This window comes from Etheostoma spectabile, chromosome 12 (assembly GCF_008692095.1).
Source record: "Etheostoma spectabile isolate EspeVRDwgs_2016 chromosome 12, UIUC_Espe_1.0, whole genome shotgun sequence".
In the NCBI taxonomy this organism is placed as follows: Eukaryota; Metazoa; Chordata; class Actinopteri; order Perciformes; family Percidae; genus Etheostoma; species Etheostoma spectabile.
Genome location: NC_045744.1, coordinates 9834603 through 9861835, shown reverse-complemented (window position 1 = coordinate 9861835; position 27233 = coordinate 9834603). Strand labels below are relative to the sequence as shown.

Sequence of the window (27233 nt, the reverse complement as noted above, 5' to 3'; positions counted from 1 at the left end):
GGTAGTGTACAGTGTTTTGTTTTTTTGTCCTTTTGCTGCCTCAGCTGAAAGCTATCATAAAGCTCTGTAAAGGAAAGCAGCAGATTCAGGTGAAAATTCTCTGTAGGTTCATCACTGTATGGCTTTAAATGTATCAATACATTTTCAAAACAGGGCCTACTCGCAATTTCATAACCAAAATAAAGCAAACAAAATGTGTACTCTGGTCCGCTTTAAGTTTGAAGAGTTAAAGATGCAAAGATCTTTATTCTGTCATAAAATAAACTGAATACGCGGCCCAATACATGGCTAATCAATCTAAAAATAAATTCCAATATGCAATTATTTTGTTAATTGTCTAAAACATGCCAAAACACAAGTGTGGTCCATTAAGAGTCAATCCACAAGATTACTGTTTCTATCATCCACAGTGTAGCAAAATGAAAATGTATTTATTGACAGCTTAATAACTTATTACGTCAAGCATATACTATTCAGTAGGGGTGTCTTCTTGCAGAACTCATTTGCTTATTTAATTTTGGTTAGGAAAAGGAAAGGGATGTACTTAATAGGATGGCAGTCTGCTCTACTTGAAACCCCCTAAGGATTTAACAAATGATCTTAGCACGGCAGGCCTGTAGGCCCATCTCCTTACAGGAAGATACCAGCTCTGCAAGTGAGATCAGACACCACTGACTCTTCAATATGAAGTCCCGAAGCTCACCTGCAGATGTCAGAGCCTGGGTTGTACTGCGACAGACGTGAGTGAAGCAGTGGAATAAGGCGGAGGTCCACCCATCTCTTCTCCCAGCGAAGCCCCGGGGACGTGGGCCAGGACGAGCAGGACAACGTGTCCTGCAGATGTGTGAAACGCTATTTAGAGGTGCTTGTTTCCCACACTGCACATCTCAAACAATCAACATGTCAACAGTCCTACTGCTGCTGTTGCTGCAGGTGAACAGGCAAGCCGAGCGAGCGCGAGCAGCAGAGGAAATCTGATTCACCCTCCTCAAAAGATAAAGATAGAGCATCCCGGTTCTCAGCAAGTGGCAGTTGCATAGAAACAACTTTCTGGCACCAGGAATCCTGCTGCGTGGTTACAAAGGGACATTTAGAGAATAATTGAAAGATGAAGCTAATGAAAAGAGTACCGTGTTGTTAGGATGGTAGTTCAAGTGGAGGCCGCTATCACAAAGAGGAGAGGAGGTCCCACTACTGTGGTCGCTGGGGATGCCTGAGTGTACAGCAAGGACATACAAAAAAGGCAATAAAAAATAAATTAAAAACCAAAAATTTAGGTTTCCAATTGCAGTGAATCACAGATATCAACACAAAGCATGCCACTTTGTTCTCATCCAGTGTGGGCTGCTGCTCTGTGCCAATTTGTATTCAGTTGACTGTTTGGATGGCCAGTCAAACTGGCCTATATACGTGAATGAAAGGCTTTTATGAAAGCTTTCATGTCTGATGACGGGACTGAAGCTTCCCCATGCAAGAGCAATCAATTGCACCACAATGAGCAATGTCAATTCTTTCAGTTTGGTCTTTAGCATCTTTTGTGAAGCTTGAGATGCGTCCATTCCTTTCTTTTTTCCCCTCTCTTTAGCAAAGTGGCATCATTATTTAGTGCTGCTTGTCAAGATGAGTACACAAAGTCGAAAACATTAAGCAACTGAATTTATATTTCTTATTTTCAAAGTGGCTCTTCTGGCTCTAGTTTACTGTCACCAGAACAACCAATCCTCAGACTGACATTAATACAAGCTATAAATACTCTTGGTTAATTATTTTGCACTGCAGTAATGGTGATTAAAGAGTGTGTGTGGAGGTTTCTTACATGTGCAGTCCTCACACAGAGGCAGTTTCAGAAAGGCAGGAGTCTTCTTTAGGAAAGAGACAGTAAGAGTCACTTCTTCACCAGCATTTCTCAAAACCTGGACCTGGAAGTTAAAAAACACGGGATTATTTTCATTGAATGAGCTGAAAACTGTGAGGTTTTCTGACAATTGCTTACTGTCATGAAACATGGTGCGCTAACGTCTAAGATTGGAAAAGCCAAGATAAGAGATGTACACAGACATCCACACATATTTCTCGCAGTTACATTTAAAAAAGCATGAAACAGAAACAATTGGCTTTGCATGACAAAAATATACAAATCCTAAAAGGAAGAAAAGATCAGCTGTTGAAAGAGCTGTTGCATTGTTGAAAATATGAGATATGAGTTGACAGCTTACCACTTCCTCGTGGCGATAACTTCTAACGTTTATTCCATTTATCTGAAAACAACAGTAACAGGGTAACCCTATATAATACTGCTGGCATCACATCACTGTAGCTGGATCTTCAAAATGATAAATGAGGAAAGCACGATAACTGTTATGGCATCTGCGCTGAACACTGTAAACAACAGTCTCATCCACAGTTGCCATGAATACAGAGCGTCTTTAGCTGGCTTGTAAATGTATCCTCTGAATCAGATGAGCTCAGAGAGATATGAGTTTTGCTGGAGTATATGTAACAAATGAAAGATCTGGGATGTGACATTTGCCTGTAGGGATGCAGTTTTGTAGATATGTGGCACATGAATTATTAAAGATGCAGTATGTGTTAGTTTGCAGAGTAGGATGAGATGTGTAGACAAGAGTTTTGGCATTTTACCTGAAGGATGCTGTCTCCGATGAAAAGCAGCCCAGAGAGTTCAGCTGGGAATAAAAATCACATTAGTAAAAAGAAACTGGAGGAGTCAAAGGGACAGAGTTTTAAATGTTTTTATAAACAACAATATACCTTTTTGTTCTTTAGATATTTTTGATATCACAACAGGGATTTTATGCTCTGCTCCACCCTAATGAGAAAAGGTAGCACAAACACAGAATGAGTCAAAGACACTCAAAAGTAACACAATTGTCAGAGAATCCCTCAGCTATTGCTGTTATTGCAGTTTGACAAGAAAATAATCATTATTGTGGTTTGAAAAGAAAATGATCGATAACACTTCAGACGTAATTTAAAAGCAGCTAGGAGGAGCAGCCTAATCAGCTGAGATCTAAATTACCTTGATGCTTAGGCCAAACCCTCCAATTGTCTGCCTCCTGATCGTTACAGTCCTCTCCTGAAAGAGATTCAGTTAGAGCCGGGAAATGAGTTCAGTCCAGTTCCTCTGGGATCTCTTACAACAGAGCAAGTGGGAAAGGCTGCTTTTGTCAGAACTTTAATTTAATCACAATAAAATAAAATGGTGCAAGACAAAACCTAAAACACATGAATTGAAACATCCTTATTCGTTTTCTATAATTTTTAGAACATTTCTTTCATTTTACAAATGTTTTGAACAAGATTAAGCATTTCTTAAATGTCTGGGAACTTCTTCAAGACTGTTGGGAAACCATTTCAGGTGACTACCTCAAGAAGCTCATCAAGAGAATGCCAAGAGCGGGCAAAGCAGTAATCAGAGCAAAAGGTGGCTACTTTTGAAGAAAGTACATAATTTCACATGTGTTTATTCATAGTTTTGAGGCCTTCAGTGATAACTTACAATGTAAATATTCATGAAAATAAAGGACAAACATTGAATGAGAAGGTGTGTCCAAACTTATGGCCTGTACTGTATGTTTGATACACCTTGATGTAATTTTGCATACATTTGCAATATCCTGACATATAAGCCTACCTGTTTACAAACTATTTAATGATAAGAAATTTCAGCCATATCACCCAGCCCCAACTATACAGTACAGTGATGTTATCAGTCACTTGACAATTAACAGTATTTACATCCATCCAATATGTGAGATAACCATTTAGATTTTTTATTTATTTATTTATTTTTTTACAAACTAGTGATGGGTAATGGTAAAATGGCAGTGTTGGCTGGTGCACACCTGGTAGACAAGTGTGAAGGAAAATAAAATGATGCATGGAAATTGTTAAGTTCATTGAAAATGCAATACTTCAGTCATACTGTAGACCTCCGACAGGCAGAATCTTAATTTTCCACAGCACATCAGTGTACAAATTATGAAAACCAAGTTTGAATATTAAATTTGGAATGGTTGTTGTTCACTCCTCTTCCCATTCTCTCATTATTTATAAAAATATATTTCTTTGGTGTGTTTTCTATTAAATTCTCTGGATCTCTGGATATTGTTTGTCTCAATAATTATTGATTGATTTGTCTCAGGTGTTCCGTGATTTGACTCCTTTATCTAGAGGTTGTCGCAGCATGTGGCTCTAGTATAAAAGATGTTGTTGTGTCATTTTGGGAATTTGATACCTGACACTGAATTTAAAAACATTCAGTGTTAACAGTGTGCAGGAACTCAACCCTTTTTATTACATTTTAGTCACCGAAACTACATGCTAAGGTTGTATTACTGTACGCTTTCTGTTAATAGTTATAATCATGTGTCAGAGGACATAAGCGCTTCCTCTATTTATCTTCAAAGATTTATCCAGCAACATGTTACTGAATGAATAGTTGAAATAACATTTTGGGAGAGGTGATGGACTCTTCTTTTTTATTGGGAACAGTGAATTTATTATTCATTCACTCATTTATTCATGTAAGGAAAAAAGGTTGTCAGATGTGATGTGTAGCTTAAAGATTACACTCTATGCACCATGATCCACTCCAGCAGGTGGATCACTATTTAATAGCTACACTTGATTAATGAGGAATAGATTAAGTGATGTAGATTTTTTATTCGCATTCAGTGTCTTTCTGAATGTGCTGTAACCTTCATGTATTGCGCAGTACATATTACCGATTTCAATTTATGAATGTGTGAAGTGTGACATTTGGTAATTATGAGATGGACTGGGTTACTTACACTTGAATAAAAGGGCTCCCCTGACACACAGATGACATCTTGTTCTTGAATGGTCAGAATATCTTTGGCCAAGTGTAGTCGAATATTAAATGGCTCCTCATTACCTTCTTGCATCAAATAAATCCCAGTCTTTGTCTGCGAACAGTCAGAAAGATAAAATCATTCATCATCCCTCCACGACTGAATTAACTGGCCATGAAATGTAATGTCGTTGAGAATACTCGCTGCAGGATGCATGGAAAATTAGTCTTGGCTGTTATTTTCTTTTTTTACTACTTTCCTTGTTAATGTTAATGGTTTTTTTTTAAATAACCATATTCAGCACTGAGTAATAATAATCACACATTTAGATACAAAAACATAGGACTGATGTATTATGGTTTCAACTAACAAGCAGACCCTCTAAGAAGCAGCTTTATATGAGTTGTGTGCTTTGTATACATTCACGCTGAGAGAACCAAATTAAATCATCCCATTTGTTTAACTGCACGTGTAAGGCTGATGAGGATGATGGCAAATTAGGAACCTGTGAAATTAAGGATCTGGAACCAAGCTCACCCTCCACATTTGAATTTCCTTGCTTCATACAAGCAAGTGTGAAGACTGTGTCTGTTTCCAATGATCCATTAGAACATGCTAATCCGCATAAATTTGCATTCTGCATATCCTTCACTCTCTCCCTGGCTAATTGCAATGCCCGCGCTGTCCTTGACTTAAAAAGGTCTAAATAAAAGAAGCACCTTCACCTGACAAGACTGCTAATAGAAAAGAAAGACACCAGTGTCAGCATCCTCGTCACCCAGGACATGCCGCTTATCAGTTGACAAGACAAGTTGGTTGCGTGGTTGCTATTCTTAGACAGAGTGTCACAGCTGCAGGTCAAACTTGAATCAAAGTCAGTTTATGGAGCATATTGTGTTTCATCTGTAATGAGTAATGTGAAGAAATGTGCCTCCGCATGCAGCTGCAGCATGAGAATTGCAATGAATTGGGCATTAATTCACATTATTTGAAGTAATGTGTGTGTGTGAGACTCATTAGCTGAGCAAAATGAGGGCAGTAGTGCCATAATTGTATATAGCTGGGTGAGACAGCGTCTCGTGTAGTTGAGCATTGTTTGACCTGTTGTAGCGCTTGTATTGTACATAATTAGCCTTATCTCTGATCCTATTGTATGTCTATCTATTACCTTCACCTCCTAACATGCCTCCATTATTATCTACATCATCGTCTCTGATTAGGTAGTATGTGCATGACTATTTCCACAGCAGCATATCTCTTTCTAACCCAGGGCTGAAATGAAGGGAGTAGTGGAACTAATAACCAGGGGGCCCAACATCAACAAAAAAGCCTGGTATTCAAAGTTTGCGTTTATCTGCAGTTTTTCAATTTGACGTAATTAGCATTATAAGCAACCTATCAGGCTTTTCTCATTTACTGTTCTTGCTTATAGCTACAAAGAGTAATGCACACTATAAACCCACTTAATTGTGAGCCAGGACGTGCAGGGCTACTCTGAGGAGAAAGTTAGGATGTCACGTAGAATAAAGATCGACAAAATCCGCATAGGGAGAAGGTCGGGATGGATGGTTGGGTCAAACACACACAGGGACTTTCACCTAGGAGACTGCTGTTCGTATCCCATGTGAAAGGAACTCAACTTTGAATTATTTTAACTGATTTTACCATTTTAATGCTTTTCGTGAGATATCATACAAACAGTTGTATCTATAACTGTTGGCTGACCAAAAAATGTGATTATTTCTTGTATCTAAAACATCATTAGACCTCTTCCCCCTCTGAATGCTGCACGTAGTGTACCCCTGCAGTCATATGGGCTAAAGTTTGTTACCAAAGCAGTAATTATGCTGAGGACTTGAATTGAATGTTGAAGCAGCCACGTTATTTTAAAAAATTAAGGTAAATTACCAAAAGAAAACAGAAAGTAAGGTGCGAGAAAGAAAACAATCAGAAGCAATAAGTCAGAATGGTTTATCATTGGTATATAACTTCATGATAGTTAGCTGATAAATGATGCAACACTGGCCTCAGTTTGACAAACAGCCACAAAGAGTGGATAGACTGCAGGTCCATCATCACCATCCTCTCCTGTTACTGTGGCACAACACTTGGCACAAGTTTGTTTTATTGTATGTGTTTACTTGTTGATTACCTTCTTGTGCAGGCGTGACAATGGATCTATTATAAGGGAGGGTGGAGCCACTGAGGCTGCATACAGGGCCCCAGATGTATGTGCTGTTCTAGCCGCATGCTTTCAGTGATGCTATTTCAGGCACTTGATAATGCCAAGGCTGTTTATACAATAATAATCAATTTACTGTCAAAATATTACATTGATTAAATTCCTACCAACCTCTTCATTTGAAGTCTTGAAATCCATGTGCTACTATACAGTGAGAGATACTGCAATGGAGAAAAGATTGAGTTAGACTGCAGAGGAAAATGCTTTATAACAAGGCCAGCTCGCTGCAGCAAAACCGTACAGCCAATGTAAACTAGCATTGTTAGCAAGTTCCCTATTTTCTGAGTTCCAAACCTAGAAAATGAAGACAAATAGATTTTTTACCTAAATTGGCTCCTTCTATCTCAACTTAACTGTTAGACACTAAAATCCCCATTGAGCAATCTTGGGAGAAAACTCCAGACCATTAACTGTTAATGAATAATTCATTATCAAAAGGTGAGAACCCAGGTATCCTAATAAATGTTTCAATATTGAATCCAGCTCTCCCAGAAATAAAGTGTGTTGCCACATCTGATGTCTTGTCAGAGAGAGCATTAAACTGGGCCACAGTGGGAGAAATTAAAAGCTGACCTGAGTTGTATTTTTGTTTTAAAGAAAAGTCACAATAAATGCCACTTATTATCTGACTTTCTCTTTACAGACAGCTACACAAGTATACAGTCTTGAGGAAGTGCTATGCAAGAACCTCATTTACATAAACCAGTTCCACTCAGTTTTAATCAGGCACGGCTGCCACTTGACTTGACAAAACGAGTACAGAACAAAAATGTCTCACACTTGAATAATAGAACCTGTGCTGCAGAGGAAGTCAGAGACTTACCTCAGTAGAAAGGCCCCAAGCTCATTGTACGATGAGATCTAGCCATCAAGCAGTGAGTTGATCCCTGATCTGAGCTGTAGCAGAAGGCCTCCCCGAATCATGGTTGTCAGACTTGGGTGGTTGGAGAGCAGTGCTGTCACCTCTCCTGGCCGGCCGTGGGGTTTGAAGAGCTGGTGCTGAAGAACAGAATGAGGCTATCGTGTAAGGGTTTCCCTCCTGGCGGTCCCTGCTGCAGTAACAGAAGGAGGATGTAGTTAAGGTAGCATTCTGATACTAAACCCACTTACAGGCGAGGAGCTGCTATTCAACACAAATAAAAACAAAACATTCAGTCTTTAAAAAAGCCCCAAAACAGAGCTGAATATTGTTGATTGAAAGCTTCTGACTACGTATGAAAATATGTAATCTACAGTTGCCAACTACACAGGTGAGTGTGATGTCAATGTAACTACTGCATTTATGTGGGATGCAGATCAGAGGCAATTCACAGCTTTATTCCCCAAATAAACATCTGGTGCACAAAAAGTAAATTCAAAAGCAAACTCAAAACTGTCAATCCCATTCTTCAGCCTGCGATGAAGGATCCTCTTAAACAACTGTCAGAAAAACCTGTGGATTTGTCCGTATGAATGCCAAAATGCAATTAACTTATTTTCTATTTTAACTCTAGTTTCTATTTTTTGTATGCCAAGCCTAGATGACTCTTTAAAAGTGTTTATTAAGTTACAATAGTAGACCCTTGAAAAATCCTTCTCGTTAGTAATGCATTGTGGGCTCGATGCCACCTTCTTGTTGAGCAGTGGCGTTAACCGCTATGATCATTGTTCTGCAGGATTTACAAACAAAAAAAAACTTACAGAAAATGCATTTCAAGATACATTTAATGAATAAATCATTGACTCCTGATAAAGTAAGTAATGTATAAAGTAACCGTAGCCTTGATAAAACTGTGTATTTTAAAAAAAATAATATTTTACCGCCATTGCAGAAATCCTCTAGATGATGGGATATCAGATTATCTTAAAGCAGCTACAAGGATTTTTTAATTGGTTATGAAACAATCTCAATTTAATACATATGCCTCTATATGACCTACATATGCAAATGAGATCATCATCGAGAAGATTGTATATATAGTTAGTTTTAATAAAAGGGAAAACGACAGAGAGAGGCGGAGAAGATACGACAACACACCTTGGTCTCTCATTAAACAGATGGAGAGAATTGTGGGATAGGAAAGGAGTCTAAAGTGATCCTGAATGGGTCTTCTTCCTCCTAGACAGGTATTTTATGTTTGAAATACATTGCGAGACATGGTTTTACGTCATTAACTTAATAAATGTATTTTATTTTAGTTATTAATCTTACATAGCCACAAATAGAAAATATCATAGGTTAATGCTGCAGGCTGTCAGTCAGTGCACCATAAGGTCTAAACAACATTTTTTGTATTGGCGATAAAGTTAACTCAAGTTAAATTGACTAATTCTTGGAGATATATCTGTTGACATACTATGCAGTCTGTTCTGTAAAGTTTGTGTTTTAGAGAGATGAGTCAACTTTATGATCATTATGGTGGCTGTAGTTCAGAAAGTTAATGTTAATCATAGGAAATTTATTGTTTGAGTCATTTTGTGCGGAAAAATGCCAAAATTCTGTACAGCTTCTAAAAATGTTGAGCTTTTCTTGGTCTTATCTGATTTAATACCATTGGGTTAAGAACTGTAGTTGGATGCCGGGAAGACATCACCTTGAGCTGATAATAAATGTGATGGGAATTATTATCTTTTATTATAGATCAAACAACTGAACCATGAATGAACTACTTGGCAAAGAATTCAGCAAACAATAATCAATAATTAAAATAATACACAATTAAAGTAATCAATGAGTACAACAACAATAATTAATACAACAAATGAGTTGTAAAATGTACTCACATTCCTATTGAGTCAAATATTAATGTACAAGTATATGAATAAAAACAGATGTTGCACTTTTTGCAATATAACTGAGAAAACTATTGTTGATACGCACTTCAAAATATATATGGAATCCTTCATGTATTACTTTACTATGTGAATGTATGCGTGTTCCACGCATTTATTATTTAAGGATTATTGACTTCAGAGATACAAGATCAGAGTTCTCAACCTTTCTCCGCCTGCCGCTCCACATCGAGCAGTCTCTGTAATGGATGTAAGAGAAATCCTGACATCAGTTGTGGATCAGCTTTAAAAATGAATGTCTTCATATGGTCAGCTGAAAATGTGTCTGCAGCTCTGAGATGAGCACTTTGTCTTACCAGGTGGCCTCCAGTACATCCTGTCAAGCGCCAGCACTTCCTTTTATTTTTCTGTAAGAATCCACAGATTAAATAGGCCGAACCTTTTGTGCCTTTTAAGTCGAGTCAGCGTAACTCCTTTTACAACCACAGCATCAGATATTTTCAGCCCTACCAATTTGCCAAGCAATGTTTTTCAAATAATGCACTTGTCTTAGACACAATGGCAGGAAACCGAGAGAGGAGCAGAGATAGATTGCTTGGATGATGTGAAGATTGTAACGGGACATCTCCATCTCTTGAGGACAGCTGTGGCCCGTACACTCTGATGAATGGCCATTTGTGAAAGGAGGTGGAGCAGCTGTTTATAGAGTGCTCCAACAAATGTAGTTTTATTACTCCAAAAATTTAGATGGGTTTCACTTACTGTACTGTTCACTTGGTACTGCAACCTAGAACATATTGTGCCTGGGAGTGCAGCTTTTTAATTTGGCGAGTGATGGTAGCAGATATGTTACTAAAAAGAATCCTGCCTCAACATAAACAGTGAAATTTCACAGGATCTGCTCAGTTTATGTTATAAAAACATGACATTTCTAATGCATGCTGCCAAACTCCTCTGTGATGTACACCATCCTTTTATATTTCTGTAGAGAACACATAATGAAGAATACTAATCATGATAACTTATTTTTTACTCATTTTGTTTTTTTCCTCCCAAGAAATTAATTCTAGAGAGGCAAAATTTTCCTTCCATACATTAGTTATGAGCAGGCCTGTCGTCCAGGTGCATTCAACGGGTACAGATGACCCCAACCAATGCAAAGGGTTATGTAACTAGAGCAGGTTGGATTAAGAGCCCAATTTGGAAAATTTTGTCCCCTGTCCATAATTCCTGACAGCATGCCGGGTTCTGAGGAATTATAGATTTATCTAAATCAGGAGAGAATACCTTTGTTCAAGGTTACAGGATTTAGTTGGTTTGTGCTCTTTGAGTGACATTTTATTTATATTGTTGTTGCTAATCTGTTCTTACTTTAGTTTCTATGTGCTTATTTTGTAAAGCGTTGCTATACTGTAGAAATGTTAGCTAGATGTATGTATGTATGTATGTAGACATCTTTATGTCTCAATCTATAGCTGTGTATTTGCCTGGGTTTTTTGTGTCTGTTTGCATTGATCTGTTTTGATTTTGTATCTCTGGAGTATAACATACAGTATGGCCTGTTCAGTGAGGGAGAGTGGCAAAGACAGAAAATGTTTTTACTAATCCTCACTTGGCTTCATGGCTTTAGCTAAAAAATACTTTCATTATTGATTATCTGCAGATGATTTTTGATAACAATCAGTTGAGGATTTGGGCTATGAAATATCAGAAAATAGAGAAAAATGATCAAATATTTCTACAGCCCAAGGTGAATAGTACAGATTACTTATTTTGTCAGACCAATACTTCAATATAAAATGGTGCAAAGATACTAAATGTACTATCATGGGAAAAAAACGAAAAGACCTACATATTTTAGAAACTGGAACGTAAAAATGGCACATTTTTGTTGGGCTATTTCATTCATAAAGCTCAAATTATAATGATTATTTTCTGATTTTATAGTTTGGACTAGAAAATGTCAGAAAATGTGAGGGAAAAAGTCAATCAAAAATTCTAAGAGCCCAGGCATCTTCAAATGGCATGTTTCATCTGACCAACAATCCTAAACCCAACAATGTTCAATTTACAGTGAAAAGCAGCAAATCATCACATTCCAGAAGCTTGAACCAGTGACAGTTTGGTGCTTTGTCTTTTGCTGTTTGATTATCAAAATTATTGCAGTTTAATTTTCTGTTGAACAATTGTTTCAGCTCTACATGGCTTTATTCTAAAGATGGGTGTTTAAACTTGTGTGGTGTGCAGGTTCCTTGCCACCTGATAATTCTTGACACATTAATAAAGTCAGCCGTCACTCACTCCTGCAGTGAACGGCTCGTGGAAAGAAGCAGCTTGAACAGTTTTGTATTTGCAGAGCACATCTTGTGTTGAACAGCGCCTGTTTTGTGTGCTGCTAGAAGTGCTACTTGTACAGCTTTGCTGTCAGATTAAGTTCAATATGGATCATTTAGACAAGATAAAGCATCACATTTTCAATTCTTTTAAAAAGTATTTATCAAAAAATAAAGTATTTTGCTACCTTGTAACTCAATCAATACCTGAGCCCTGGCAACAGCCAATGGGGCTCTCTAGCCCAGATGCTCATGAATGATAGGAGGAGTAAATTAGGGATGAACACATTTATAGACTGAACTCTTGACCGTCCGGACTATGATGTATGTTTTTTGGCAACAGGGAGCCTCTAGATATCAGGTGGCTGCCAACTTAACTCAGCGAAAATTATTTCACAATTGTCACAGATATATTGCTGGATATCAGGAAGCAGAGATAGACATACGCAGGACATTAAACTATAGCTAGAGGACACTGGTCCTGCACCATGTTTGATACTGACAGGCTCCTTAATTAGATTGTAATCTTTTTTTTCCCTTTAACATATGACATAATAGGGCAACGCCTGTGAATAAATGGATTGGGCAAGTCAAGCATGTTATCTTACATGAGGGTCTTAATTAAGTTCAACAGATGAACATGGAGCCGTTATACTACATTAAATTACATAATTCACTCTCTTAATTATAATTTATATGTATACATATTTAGTCATTTTTTTTAATTCAACCAATGATGCTCAAGCAAGAAAAGACTTGGGGGCCTGGAAATGGCACCATGCTGTGTGTAGAGTACATGAAAGGATTAAAAAGCTCAGCACATTGCTAAAGGCTATAGGCTACGTTGAAATGAAGCTACACAGTCGGGGCACATCTGCTCACTTACTAAATATAAAGCAGGGAAATGTAGAACTGTCTCTCAATTGCTCAGGCAAATTATTTATAAATTCAAACTGTGTGACATGAAACAAATGAGTGTCTTGGGATATAATTTAAGTTCTGTAAATGCATGGACCTTCAATACCAGTACATTTTACTGGAGATCAAAGCAGCATTTAGAAACTAATGAAGTTTATGTTTACTTTGTTTCCTGGAAAATTAGCATGATTCCCTTGGGTCATTTATAGCTACAAAATGGGAAGTATTTGCCTGAAAACTTACAATATCTGACATATGTAAGGCTACAACTAATTTTCATTATCGACAATTCTGTTGATTGTTTTTTTTGATTAATGGTTGAATCATTTAGTCTTTTAACATGAGAAAATAGTGTCCATCACAATTTCTTGGGGCTCAAATTAATTCTTTTGTTGGAACAAGAGTCCAAACGCAAATTCAACTTAATAAAACAGAAAACAGCAGCAAATCACAAATGACGAATCAATTCTCCAAACAGTAAAGAGGTTACATTTATTTCTGTTGATCTACTGATTGTTTCAGCCCTGAATAAATTCTTAACAAGTGCTTGTTGTGTGTTCACTTCTAGTAAAGTGCACAGAAACATTTGACGGCTGTTCAGTCTGTTCTGCTGCTCTCGGCTACTTTACTATTCTCAGGTTGAATGAATTTGTTCAAAGGAAACACAATAATGCAATTTACAGCATAGAAGAAGATTGCCTTCCATCAGGGTTGAGTTGCTTCTCTAGCATTCTGTCAAGGCAGCGTTGCTTAACGAATAAGAAGACTCTCCACATTTATCAAATGTGACCTAAAATTGTCTGACCTGGGCTACTTACATGTTGCAAAGCATAAAAGAATCAACAGAAATGCAGTGTTGGAGCTATAGATGTTAGATGGTCTTTGTTGCTTGTATGTTAAGCAGTGTTCTGGTATCATAAATCATTATGTGTAATCTCACCCCTTATTGCTTTACTTAGGGCAGTGATCACTTACGTGTAGCTTTCAGTGTGTTGGTCTGTGTTGCAGTCCTGAACCTCTAAATCAGATGGGCTGGTATACGAGGCGCATATAAATGAGAGTTGTGTCTTCTGTCTTCCCCGCCATGAGACTTTGGTGTGCATTCGCTTCATTAGCCATCAGTCTCCTCTAAGACAGACTAATGGTTTTCTTGTTGCATGACAGTAAGAGACTTTGTGGCACAGACTCTGTACGCTCTGAGAGAGATATCCACACTTTATTTGTGCAGCTCATACATCACACTGTAATAAAAAAGCATATGGCTTCTCCTCTGTGAATTCAACATCTGGAGCAGTTTGTATGGTTGGTCGACCAAACAGTTACTATAAAAGCCCCAAAGAAACATCAGGTGTGATACATTTTCCTCTCTGCTGCCAGGCTCCGGGGCTAGATTGTAATGAAGATGTCCAGCTCTACAGTGACATACTGTAGGCTCTCCTAGCTGCCCTTTACATAGAACAATCGCTGCAGGGAAATGTTAAAGGACCGCTCTATTTTGAGGACTGTTTTCTTCACATGCACAAAAAATCTGCAACGTCATGTTTTAGTTTCTACCTTTTACTCCCCTGGAACTCATTGCTGCTTTTCCATTTTTTTCTGCCAGCCTTGTCAAGTTCTTTTGTGCAGCATTTTCAGCACAGCACTCGTTTTCATGATCAAAATAGGTCAGTGAATGAAGCCACATGACATTAAGAAATTAATTAATTCTTCTCTCAAAGCACTGACAGTGCAACCCTTGAATATTTCAAACATCACTTTGAATGCATTAACATACATATTTGATGTCACTTTGTACATTGTCTGATTCCAGTAATGCCTTCAGGACAACATATACCCTTGTGTGTTTCAAGACAATTGACTAATTCTGATTCTTAAACGACCCGATGGGATTCAGTTGCAGGAGAAACAGCAGATTATTAAGTAAGGAAGACAAAGTGTGGAGGAACTCTTTGTTGTGCAGTGTAGACATTGTTTCCAGATCAAGATCGATGCCAGTGTGCTTTAGATCGTGATTATATTGGGTAAAACTTAGTGACAGTCTCATTTCTTCCAATTATCAGCAGATCCAGAATAAAATCCATTATGGAGGATTCAAACAAGTTGTCCCTGGCTCACTTCCCTCTTTCACCCATCTGACATATTGACCGGACATGACTGACACCATTTCACTCAGGCCTGATTTTGTGCAAGTGTACCTCTGTCACTTGGCAAAACGGCTATTTGATTTAGGACATAAGCAGAAATATGGGGGGAGGGGATGCGTGTGCTAGGGCATAAAATTGTCAATGACATGTCAACGTTTTTCCCTCTGTGGGAAGTGAGACCTCCAGTACATCAAACCGATTGCTCCTGACCTATGACCAGCAAATGGACCTGCTCACCTCAGCTCAGCTCAGCTCAGCATGTGCTTCTATGAGCACAGAAATCATTGATGGGAAGTCTGATTTCTACATCTCACTGGGATTCTTAGATACAAAGTGATTGCCTTTCATCTTGCAGCCCATAATGAGAAAGAAACAGACATGTGCATATGTGCACCCTGCCACACCAATTTACAGTTAAAGAAGCAATATGAATTCTGTGGAACACAGGAGGATTCAGCTTTCTGTGAGGCTATAAAACACACTGGACCAGCAGCAGCAGCAGCAGCAGCAGCTGGCTGTGTTGAAAGACTCTTCAGGTTTATTACAGATGGACGTTGCCTTGATGCTTTTTCCAAGAAGAAGCTGCAGATGAGTGATTTGTAAACATAAAATGGCCTATGTTGTAAAAAAAAAAAAAAAAAAACCTATGTTGTACATTATTGGCATCCAGTGCAGAGAGTACTTTAACGCTGCTGAATAAGACTATGGATGAAAAGAGGTCTGCTGCCACTGCCTTGGCTGGAGGAACTGCGGGTGCTGCTGTGTAGGCTACCTGCACTGAGGCAATGTGAAGATTTCTAAAACCCACATATCCCCTAAAAATCGTACAATATTGAAAGGGTGTTTCATCATGAGGTAGTGAAGTGTTCAGCTCAGTGCATACACAAAATGTGTCTAATAGAGGGTAGGAAGCATTATTATGCATTGGATCATATAAGCTAGGTGATTGGTACATCAGTCTTGGTGCGCAGCATTAAGATTACGTCTCAAAAAAGTACATTGTAAACGGATTAATGTTTCGTTTCATGGGTGATTGGCATAATAAATAACTACCTACGTTCGTCTTGGACTGTATTAGGAGGCAGTGTAAATGTAAACCAAAAAAAAAGGTCTAAGAGGCTTACCTGATTTTCTAGTAACAGGTGGTGATGTTTAAGATCCTTTGCACTCCAATCCCTTGAGTGACGATCTTTCTTATTTTAATTTATGCAAGGGTTGTTAAAACATCTCTGCGAAATCACAATGTATCCCTTGTGGCAGCATCGCCCACACGGCATCCTGGTCCACTACACTCTGTAGCGATGTGCACAAACCGACAGAAAAACAGCCCGCACTCGCACAGAAAAACAGATTTGTCCATATTTCCTGGGTAACGGCGGTTTCAGGGATTCCTCTTCGTCGACATCTCTGGCAGAGGGTCCAGTTTCACAGCTCGGTGTCTGTCTCTCTCTTGCATCGTGCTGCCAAAATGACTGAAGCTGGAAATCACATGCGACTGGTTTAACGCGCGCGTCAATCGACTTCGTTTACCCAAGGCACCCGCACAACTCTGGATCCATAAATATTACATGGTTCTACTTTTTTACTGTTTCTAGGGAGGTCTGCTCCTCTGTCCCACATAACACCCGTGCTAAAGAAGACGCAAAAACATCTCACAAAGCGGGTTTTCACGCCAATTACATTTACATGCACTGCGGTCCTCTCTCTCGTGTGTGTGTGTGTGTGTGTGTTCACTCGGGATTCATACCAAGGTTTACCCGCTTACACATGAGATCTGCGGCGAAAAAAGAAAGAAAAAGAATAGGTGATGCGTTCCAACGCAACGCCCAACATTAAAGTTATTTTCACATTTAAGGCCAGTGTGTGTGGATGCATGTTACAACTTCTCTGAGCTAAATGGCATTTAAAAGAGAAACAATAGTATGGGTGGATTTTTTAATCTTTGCAAAATCAGACTCTCATGACTGTGTCGTCAATTAACACATCTTTGCACCTCTCTCTCGCGCACACACACACAATGTAAGCTGCAGTCACTCGGTAGTACTTGGACTATTTCCCTGAGGCCTTCGCGTGAGCAGCTGCATGAGTTGACCAGGTGCACCTCATTTCCCATGCTGTCATCATGCCAGCTGAGGAGTCCCACTGTTTCCCTACATGATGCAAGTCACTGCTCCCACCTATGCCAAGCTGCATGTCATAGACAGCTCTTATTCACAAACTGAGGAGCACATGCAACATTTAAGTCTATCTGATTCTGAGTCTGATAACCCAACACAGACCATCTCTCTTATTCTGAAAGGGTTGTTTAATGAAAGGAGAAAACCTCTGCAGCTCTTGACCAGTAAAGCCTATTCTGCTTCCTGTTGGTGCTGCAGCCTACATCGTGTGCTCAGTGTTATTTGCTGGTATGATTAAATGGAAGGGCTCAGTCACATCACACTTCACTTTACAACAGCAACCTCTGTAAGTGTAATTCCACTGTGAGGCTCTCCACCCCTGGCCTTCCTAGGCTTAACTGTGATCCATTAGCAAACCAAAGTTAATTCACACCCAGATATGGCCTTCAGGTCTCACCAGAGGCATTGTAAGAGTACTACTGTACCTTTAACCAATCTGACCTACATGTACCTGTTGGATGTTCCTGATCTGATGCAGATATGCTGGATTGAGATCAGCACCAATTCTGAGCCTAGTGTTAAGTGTATTTGCTATCAGTTACGTAAATTTGATGACCGGCTGCCTCAACCGACCATGTTCTCTTGATACCTTTTACAGTTGTGTTCAAAATAATAGCAGTCCAACATTACTAACCTCATGCATCATATTTTTTGGTAGAAGTGATATTTTTACATGGGAAATAGTTTACTAGTAAGTGTTGTAGAGTCATAGAAAACCACCAGACCCAACAGTAATGACATGCATGCTGCTCATTCTGTGTGATTGAATCTGTAATTAAAAGTGGTATGTTCAAAATAATAGCAGTGTTGTGTTCAATTAGTGAGTCGATTGATTCTGTGAAAAAACAGGTGACAATCATGGCCCATATTTAATGAAGAAAGGAGGCAAATGTTGTGCATGCTGGTTATAGTGCATTTCACACTGAAATAATCAGCAAAATGGGTCGTTCCAGAAATTGCTCTGAGGACTTTGATTAAAAAGTTGATTGGAGAGGGGAAAACATATAAAGAAGTGCAGAAAATTATAAACTGCTCAGCCAAAATGATTTCAAGTGTCTTGAAATGGCATCCACAAGCCTGAAAGACGCGGCAAAAAAACGCTCAACTACCATTCAAATGAAATGAAGAACAGCCAAAATGGCAAAGGCTCAACCAATGATCAGCTCCAGGAAAATCAAAAAAGACTTAAAGTTACCTGTGAGTACTGTTACGTTCAGAACAAGGCTATGTGAAGCAAAGCTATCAGCTAGAAGCAAAGCTATCAGCTAGAAGCAAAGCTATCAGCTAGAAGCAAAGCTATCAGCTAGAAGCCCGCGCAAAGTCCCATTGCTGAAAAAAGAAATGTACTGAATAGGTTGAAATTTGACAAAGAACACATTGACTGGCCAAGGGAGAAATGGCGCTATATTCTGAGGACTGATGAGAGCAAAACTGTTCTTTTTAGGTCTAGGGGCTGGAGACAGTTTGTCCGATGACCCCCATGCACTGAATTCAAGCCACAGTACACTGTGAAGACAGTAAAGCATGGTGTGCAACAATCATGTTATGTGGATGTTTCTCATACTGTGGTGTTGGGCCTATTTATCGCATGCCAGGGATCACGGATCAGTTTCAATACATTAAAAGACTTGAAGATGTCATGTTGCATTATTCTGAAGAAGTAATGCCTTTGAAATCGGTCTTTCAACAAGACAATAACCCAAAACACACCAGTAAGCGAGCAAAGTCTTGGTTCCAGTTGAACAAGATTGATGTTATGGAGTGGCCAGCCCAATCCCCAGACCTCAATCCTATAGAACACTTGTGGATGACATCAAAAATGCTGTTTCTGAGGCACAACCCAGTAATGCAGAGGAATTGTGGCACGTAGTTAAATTGTCCTGGGCTGGAATACCTGTTCACGGGTGCCAGAACTTGGTCGACTCCATGCAACACAGAAGTGAATCAGTTCTCATAAATAATGGTTTTGCAACTAAATGTTAGTGCAGTGCTTTGTAGTAAAGCAAACCCTTGAGACATTTTTCAGTTTATACGGTAAATATTTGAGTTTGTAAAGAAAAATGCAAATACTGCTATTGTTTTGAACAGCATAATATTCCTTTTTCTATACTTTCTGTAAAGGTATAACACACAAACTAGATCAATTTTGGTCAAGTTTTGATTTGGAATTGAATATGCAGTGTTCCCAATGCATTGATATTATGGAATTAAAAGCTATTCTAAGGATTTTGAGCAATAGTCACTTTTTAAACACACTGCTTTCATTCTGAAAAACAATTGTAAGTATCCCGATGACTTCAAACAGTGAGAGATTTTATATTTTGGAAAAAGAGAGGACTGCTATGGGGTCAGTCTTCATCTTTGACACACACCCTGATTCGAGGTATCAAAATTGGCACCAGAAAAGGGAAAATTTGGATTGGTGCCTCCCTAGAAAACACATTCTCAATCAGCTTCATGCTATAAGTGAAGGGATCCTATATTACCAAAACTTATCTAAAGTTGGATTTTGGATGTGGATGTTGTGGTCACATTTGAAAGTTGTCTTTGACCAATGTTTGTAGATTAAAAAATGTAACCACAAGAAGATGATGTCTAGACTGTCTGGTAGACAATACCTGGATGTTGCACTGAGCCGCTGCTGCAACCTCCTCACCAAAGCAAATGTGGTCATTTTACCTGTGCTTGACCAGAAATCAAAAGCATGTTTATGTTTTAATTGACCACATTTTTGCTGGTTTTACATTATCCCGCTATGACACAACGCAGGGCCAAGGATACACGGCTTCCTCTCTGTTAATTAATTTCTGAGTTCACAAACTACAGGCTCTGCTTTTCAGAATTAGTGATATCATTTAAGCCTGCACACTGTGCTTTCACTCCCCTTTCATTACTGTCAGTAGAACAGCATCCACTCGTTCTGAATGCAGAAAAACTGTACTGAAGCATGAAATCTGCAAGACAGCATTTTTTTTCACCTGGTCATGCATGGTGTGCTTCTCTTGGATATTGTTTGGTTGGAGGGTAATATTGATGGTGAAGCATTATCTTTTACTGTGCACAATGTTTTCTGCTGGATCACCACCAAACACCACTCCTCACATATCCTACATCACACTGAATGTGTGACAGTAGCCGGCAGTTGTTATGCACAGATAACCTTCCCTTCCCTTTATAATCCAAGCGGGCACAAAGGGAAACTATTCATGATCTGCAATTATATTTTCTAGATAAGATAAGCATTTCACAATTAACTTAAGGCCTGCCCCAGACATAAGGAGCTTTTCATATCTGCTGACCTAGCCAATCAAACTACTCCAGGAGCTGCTTTGCAATATCACCATAACTACGCCTTTGTGTTTCTTTTTACCCCTGCCTTGTTACTTTTAGATGTTCAACTCCTGGCCCTCTCAGAAGAATTGAGTTGAACACAAGGGGGCGTAGACTGCTAAGTTTGCCTCTCCTTGTCCAGTTCAGCTGCTGCTGCAGCAGGGATAAATCTTATTATGGTATCATGTCTGACCTTGAGAGGAAACTACTCTTAAATTTACATTTCAAGTAGGAATGCTTTATTGTATTATTGGTGAGGAAATCTGTGGCTTTCTTCACACTCAACTGCATTAGGAAGAGCCATTCTCTGGCTAAGCCAGAGAATAACAATGTGGATGACAGCATTGGTCCAGTTGCTGGTTTGATCATGAAGTCACCGATTTGTCTGTTCAATAGATTTGTGTGTATAGGAAATGTGTATGAATACAGATGATAAATCGTCCTTCAATCAAGTTGTTGTCTTCATCATCAAGAGTTCTGGTGTTGGGAGTATTTTCAAATTCAAAAATGCCACCCATACTAGATAATCAAGTCCCCAGACGTTTGTAACATAACAATCATCAGTAACACCAAGCACACTGTGCAATGATTGCATTAGCAATGGCATCTGAAAAATCCTGTCTATCTCACCCTGCATCTCGTTCTCATTTTCTTCCTTTTCTTCCTTGCACTTCACTCTTATCTCTGCATTTGCTGGAGTTTTTAAACAAACCAAAAATTAAATGCTCTGCATATTTTACGTTTAATTTAGGTAACTCTGCAGTCACCATATGGTGCCATGTTCACTTGCATCCTTGCCACACACACAAGTCTTACACAAAGCACCTGCCTTGCTGAAGTAAATGGCACTAAACCAGTCCCTCATGTGCCCCTATAGGCTGAAAGCGCATTTTAAACTCAGTGGTAAAAGCGAGATTTAATTGGTTTGAGGTCCCAGTATATGTAAATGGTAGAGGGTGGCTCCTCCCATGCACCTGATGGGGAGTATTTACAGCTCTTTACAGCTACTCACTGCACTGTTTCCAAGAGCGCAGCGCCGCACCATGACACTCACTGGACATAAGCATTAAGGATTTCCGTCTTCACAAAGTAAACTCGCCGCTATATTTTCCAAGAAAAAAGTTTGCCAAAACTTGTCCACTTGTTTTCCAAGATGCCACGCTCCTTTCTGGTCAAGAAACATATAAACTCAGCAAAGAAGCCAAATTATAGTGAGCTGGAGAGCCCAACAGGTAAAGTTTTCAAAGTAAAGGACCTGTTCGATTTTAAGTGTATATGTTCTTACATGTAGGCTAGTTGCGGTTCTTTTTTTTATTGCAAAAGTTTGGAAACTTTATTGGCCGGCTTTGAAATCTGTGTTGTTCACTCCTCAAGCGATGACAGCCAGCACATGACCATTTTACTTTCTTTATTTTCAGTGTTCATCACGCCGCACATCTACAGGGGTCTTCCCCTGCCTGTCATCCCCCAGCCGGAGATCCTGAGCCCGGCAGCGTACAGCCCCATCACAGTGTGGACTACCAGCAACTTGCCGCTGTCTCCGCTCCCTAGTGACCTCTCCCCCATCTCTGGATACCCCTCATCGCTCTCAGACACATCCTCTAAAGACCATAGTGGCTCTGAAAGCCCGAGGAGTGATGAAGACGAGCAAATGCTGCCCAAACTGATAGACCCCACGGATGGACGCGGGAAAAATTCCCAAAGTGTTGTTAAAGCCCTACTCCCGTATTTGGACTGCCAAGCAAAAAACGCGCCCGCACCCCAAAAAACGAGAAATCCTTCTTTTGAAATTACTCGAAAGGGTATGTGAGCGGGACTCTAAAATGCACATCGGATACCCGTTCCCTTGTTTGAAAAATATGCGGGAAACTTTCTCTAGACCGGGCTGCCCCAAAAGGAACCACAGGGCCACCGGGAGTGGATGGGGGAATAACAGTTAGAAGGGCCTTCTGTGTGAAGAGGCAGAATGGGCTTTTGCAGGCACAGACTAATTGTGTTCAACTTAGTACATGATTGAACAGCCTTTATACCATGTTTCACGTTTTACAACAGTTTTGCAGTGAGGGTGATTGCTGTGAAACTCTCAAAAAGGTATTACTTCCTGTAGGTTTGGCTGTGTGTTGAATAGAAAAATATGGCTTTTTTTTTTTTTTTTTACAAATGTCAAAATCAACACAATTCAGCAACAGAATAGAGTGCTTTTGTTTTACACACTGTGTTGCAACCAGACAAAAGTCATAGGCCAATAGATCCCCTGTAACATTTTTGGTCACTTATGTTTGTGTACCATCTTTAACAATGTTTTCTGTCTCATTTCCCCCTCGACAGGAGAGAAGCCATTCTCCTGCCCTCACTGCAACAGGGCTTTTGCAGACCGGTCCAATCTCAGGGCTCACCTACAGACCCATTCGGATGTGAAAAAATACCAATGCAAGAACTGCTCCAAAACCTTCTCCAGGATGTCTCTCTTGCACAAGCATGAGGAATCTGGTTGTTGTGTAGCACACTGAACTGGGATACTTGTCCACTACCAGAGAATAAAAAAAACTCTGTTGCTTCTTTATTTTTCCAGAAGAACTGTCAGGGAATCACATCGAAGGGGGTTTGTTCCCAAATATGCAGACTTTTTCTTCTTCTAGGAACAGTCCATGTCATTTCAGAGTGAAAAATAGCTCTGTGCTCACATGCTTTTTGTTTCAAGCAGTGTTTCTGTGATTGCAATTGTGTCGAGCTTTGTTATGCCATGTACTCACCTACCTGTGCTATTCATGCACTTTCCTGCATGTCTAGAATGATTTATACGCCTTCACAATGTTATCTGCAGTGTTTTGTACAAAGGTCTCTCAATGGCTGATATGCAGTCCTCCACTTTTCTTTATATGCACCACACAAACGATGCCAAAAGGCGCATTATGAATGACAGTATACATATAACTAGAGGAATACTGAAGCCATTGTTACTTAGGGAACAAGTGCAAACTTATTTTTAGGGTGAAATATTATAACTTTTTTGCACATTAGAAACAGTTTGCCAGCACTCAAACAGCAAAATACATTTTCTCAAGTGCCTCAGTTTTATTTGGCAATAATATGTATTATTCAACAACAGTTTCCTGTTATATTTTTATATATTGAATGTAAGCGTGACTGAGATGATTGTATATTTACAGTAAAAACTGTGATGCTGAATAATTTTCATATTTTCATATTTTCATGACACTTTAAGAAATAAAGTTTCATGACATTTTGTTATAATTTTTGGCATCTTTCAAGTTGCTTTTCATCTGTGAAGCCTTTGGTGTATGATTGGCTCTTTCAGCAGGACTCAGCAGCATTCAGTGATTGTTACCCGCTCTGAATGGTACAACTTGCACAAAAGTAAATGACATTTAATACAGCTTGCACCATCTCATGTTATGCTTATGTAAAAATGAGGAGAGATGTGACTCCGCTCTGAATCAGGCCTGAACCTGTTCCTTGTGAACCTGTCCAGACATCAAACAATCTTGAAATTTAACACATACTAGCTATATTGATCTGCACTCACTTGTTATACCCTTTGAGGGCCCATGACTTTCTTTACCTAAGTGTGTATAAGGTTTAAATGCAAGAGTGTAGTTCTCTTTAGAAAGTAATATTAATCTCATGTCATTAATATATGTAACATGAGGAAAAGGGTTTTTTGTAATCTTTTCAATCATAACAATCAGTGCAGGGCACAGGGAATTCAGATTTTAATATGTTTTCACAAAAAGCTCAAATGTGCATTTGCTTTGACAACCTCCTTGGATTTCTGGGATGCTTGCCATCAAGGATTAAATAGACTTCCTCAGGCTACATTTTATTGTCTTTCACCATATTCTGTCTACTTTAGAGCACAAAAAGTGCAACGCCTGAAGGGATACAGTCAAAGTTGAACTCTTTCTAACAAACCCCAGAGTGTGTTCCCATTTGCCCTAATGCCCAAAAGCTGCTGACCTGAAAGATGTGATCTGACAAATAGACACTTGTTTTTCTCGCACCGAGGGGCTGAACTCCCCTGTAGGTAGACACTCTTCGTTGTGAGTCATCATCGAGCTATTCCAGGTGCTCACCGCCGCACTGTGGGTCGGGCCAGGTGGCTCCAGGGCTCTTCAGCAACTTCACTGGAAAGCAGGTGCAACCAAGAGGATACAAACCACAGCCACCGGTCCACTGCAGAAACCTCAACCATGACCTAATGTGGAAACATTACAAGCAGCAGGTCTTATTATTCAGATCATTTGCCTCATAAAAGGAAAGTGCCATCAAGAGGGCACTCTAAACTCTAATAGTGACACTGTTTGTCCTCACTCATTTATATGTTTTATTCCATGGGCAACACTTTATCATACTAGTGTCAGAGAGGAATAACAATGAATGCATAACACCAATTAGCTTCATAATCTTGTGAGATTTCCCCTTTTACAACAACAATTAACTGCATGACTGATTTCTCAGATTACAACAACATGTTAAATGCTTTCCCCTCCGACATGAATATTTGATGATAGTGGGAGGAGAAGGGGAGGGGAAGCAGCAGGAACTCATTTGTTTTAAGCATATTTCCATTGGAGGATGTGTTAAAGAATATGAGATCAAATATTTGTTAGGTGGGGAGACTGATAATAGTCACACTCTTGTGTGTAAATTGTGAATCCCACAGATGCCGAAAGCAGGTAGATAGACTGTGGGTGTTTTGCAATTAGTTTAAAAAAAAGAACAATCTCTGTGCTGAAGTATTGTGAAGAAAAGATTAAATTTGATTTGTTCACGCCAAAGAGTCAACTAGAGTGAACTTATTTGAGGTCTTAATTGAGTTGTTTATTATAATCAGTCCAAATAAAATATGATTTTGCCCTACTTTACTTTACTTTAGCTGTCCATTCATTGTATTTGGCTGGGAAATATTGTAAAGATGAGGTGAATTTCAATCAGTTCTTTGCCAAAAGCCAACCAAAAGGAACATATTTGAGAACTGAATCGTTATCGTTTTCAGTGCAAATGAGAGCTGCAACTAATGATTAATTTAATCATCTGTGACTGATGATTATTGTCTCAATTAATTGATTTTTTTTTCAATAAAATGCAAGAATATTGTGACAAATACCAAAAATATCCCAAGGTGATTTACTCAAATTGCTTGTTTAATTCGACAATCAGTCCAAAACCCCAAGGATATTCAGTTTCTTTTTACATATGATAAAGAAAAGCAGCTAATCCTTACATCTGAGAAGCTGGAAAAGAATAAATTAAACAATTAATGAATTAGCATGATAGTTGCGGATTAATGTTCTGTCAATCAAATAATTAATTAATCGCCTAATCATTGCAGCTGATGTGCAAACAACATCTGATTTTGCCACTTTACTTCAGCTGTCTATACATTTTATTTGGCAGCATTACATTTTGATTTTTGCTTGTTATTACAGCCTGAATTCATAATACTCTTTATTCTATCATTTATTTTATATTACATATGAAATAAATGTCCTCACTCTGCACATATTGGTGCTTGGAGGCAACATAAAAATCCAGAGCAGCCTCAGAGAGCCGTTGGTTGGATGTAAAGGAGGGCACAGCCCTCAGAAACCTGCTGACTTAATGGCGAATCAGGGAGTATGATTCCTTTATGACCATCAAGTGGAACAAATAAAGTTAAGGGCGTCCTCTATGGTCTGATTGTCCTAGCCGGGACGTGAGCCCCAGCCCTCCTCTCTAACCCCACCACATCAGAAAGGAGATGATTGTGTATTCCCCTGTACTCCGAGCGCCCGGAGGAATGTTTGCCTTTTTATTGAGCTCCCGCATCTTGTTAAAGACTATTCTCTTTCATTTCAGTTGTCTCCTCAAGTGACTGGGTAGCTACTTAGAATGGCTCTGCTTTTCAGCTGGAGGTGCATATTCTCCAGATAATACTGTCTGCCTCTAATTGTATGGTGTCCTTTGCATTGGCGCTCTATTTGTTGATAAATTGGATTTATGCAGATCGAGCGAGCATAATTTAATCACCGGGGAAGATGGATTCTTCTGAAGTTTTGCTGCGGTCTTATAGTCTTATGTGTTTATCTCATTAAAGTGAAAAAAAAGGTTTACTGGGAAGGGGGTTGAACATCTTTAGAGAAATTGCATTTTAGTTAGAAAAAACAAGGAGCTGACCATCTGTTTGATGTGTGGCAGGCTGTAGTTGTGAACTGAGAAATTGTGGCTGACCCTCTATGTAGGTCAGAAATGATTTTTGTTGGGTGTGTCACTACAAGCACTGAAGTGAAGAGTCCAGCAGAGACAGACAAGGCTGTGTTGTCTTAATCAATAGCTCTGTAGTCTCTTTTTGTTGCCTCCTTGTTGAGCAGAGGTCAGCTGTCAAAAGATCCTGTGATTATATTTACTTGATTGTATTTCCTCCTAATGTTCAACCCCATGACCACAGCTGTAAAAGATAATCTCTGTAAACAACACAGTCCTTT

At 39.1% G+C, this 27233-nt stretch overlaps 2 protein-coding genes and 1 long non-coding RNA gene across 4 annotated transcripts in view; 2 read left to right on the top strand and 1 right to left on the bottom strand.

The window, feature by feature from the left end:
• sntg1 (syntrophin, gamma 1) overlaps window positions 1–16963 on the bottom strand; it is a 34822-nt gene extending 17859 nt beyond the window's left edge. The window contains exons 1-11 of one of the 2 annotated variants that reach the window (XM_032530527.1): window positions 16366–16963; window positions 7853–8126; window positions 7186–7235; window positions 4812–4946; window positions 3038–3094; window positions 2770–2827; window positions 2641–2684; window positions 2217–2258; window positions 1817–1919; window positions 1131–1213; window positions 704–834 (exon numbers count right to left, since the gene is read on the bottom strand). In XM_032530527.1, the coding sequence (XP_032386418.1) occupies window positions 704–834; window positions 1131–1213; window positions 1817–1919; window positions 2217–2258; window positions 2641–2684; window positions 2770–2827; window positions 3038–3094; window positions 4812–4946; window positions 7186–7212 (680 nt within the window). In that variant the 5' untranslated portion in view covers window positions 7213–7235; window positions 7853–8126; window positions 16366–16963. The remainder of the gene's footprint in view (window positions 1–703; window positions 835–1130; window positions 1214–1816; window positions 1920–2216; window positions 2259–2640; window positions 2685–2769; window positions 2828–3037; window positions 3095–4811; window positions 4947–7185; window positions 7236–7852; window positions 8127–16365) is intronic. The other variant, XM_032530526.1, reaches the window with a different exon arrangement.
• Window positions 12205–25986, top strand: LOC116698562 (uncharacterized). Its single transcript, XR_004334249.1, has 3 exons — window positions 12205–12214; window positions 14086–14092; window positions 25930–25986. It is a non-coding gene; the product is annotated as an uncharacterized LOC116698562 (long non-coding RNA).
• On the top strand, window positions 21742–24879 carry snai2 (snail family zinc finger 2). The gene is given in 4 exon segments (XM_032530529.1): window positions 21742–21980; window positions 22167–22415; window positions 22418–22617; window positions 23037–24879. Coding segments are annotated over 4 exon segments (750 nt in total). The 5' UTR covers window positions 21742–21901; the 3' UTR covers window positions 23259–24879.
• Window positions 25987–27233: the final 1247 nt, after the last annotated feature.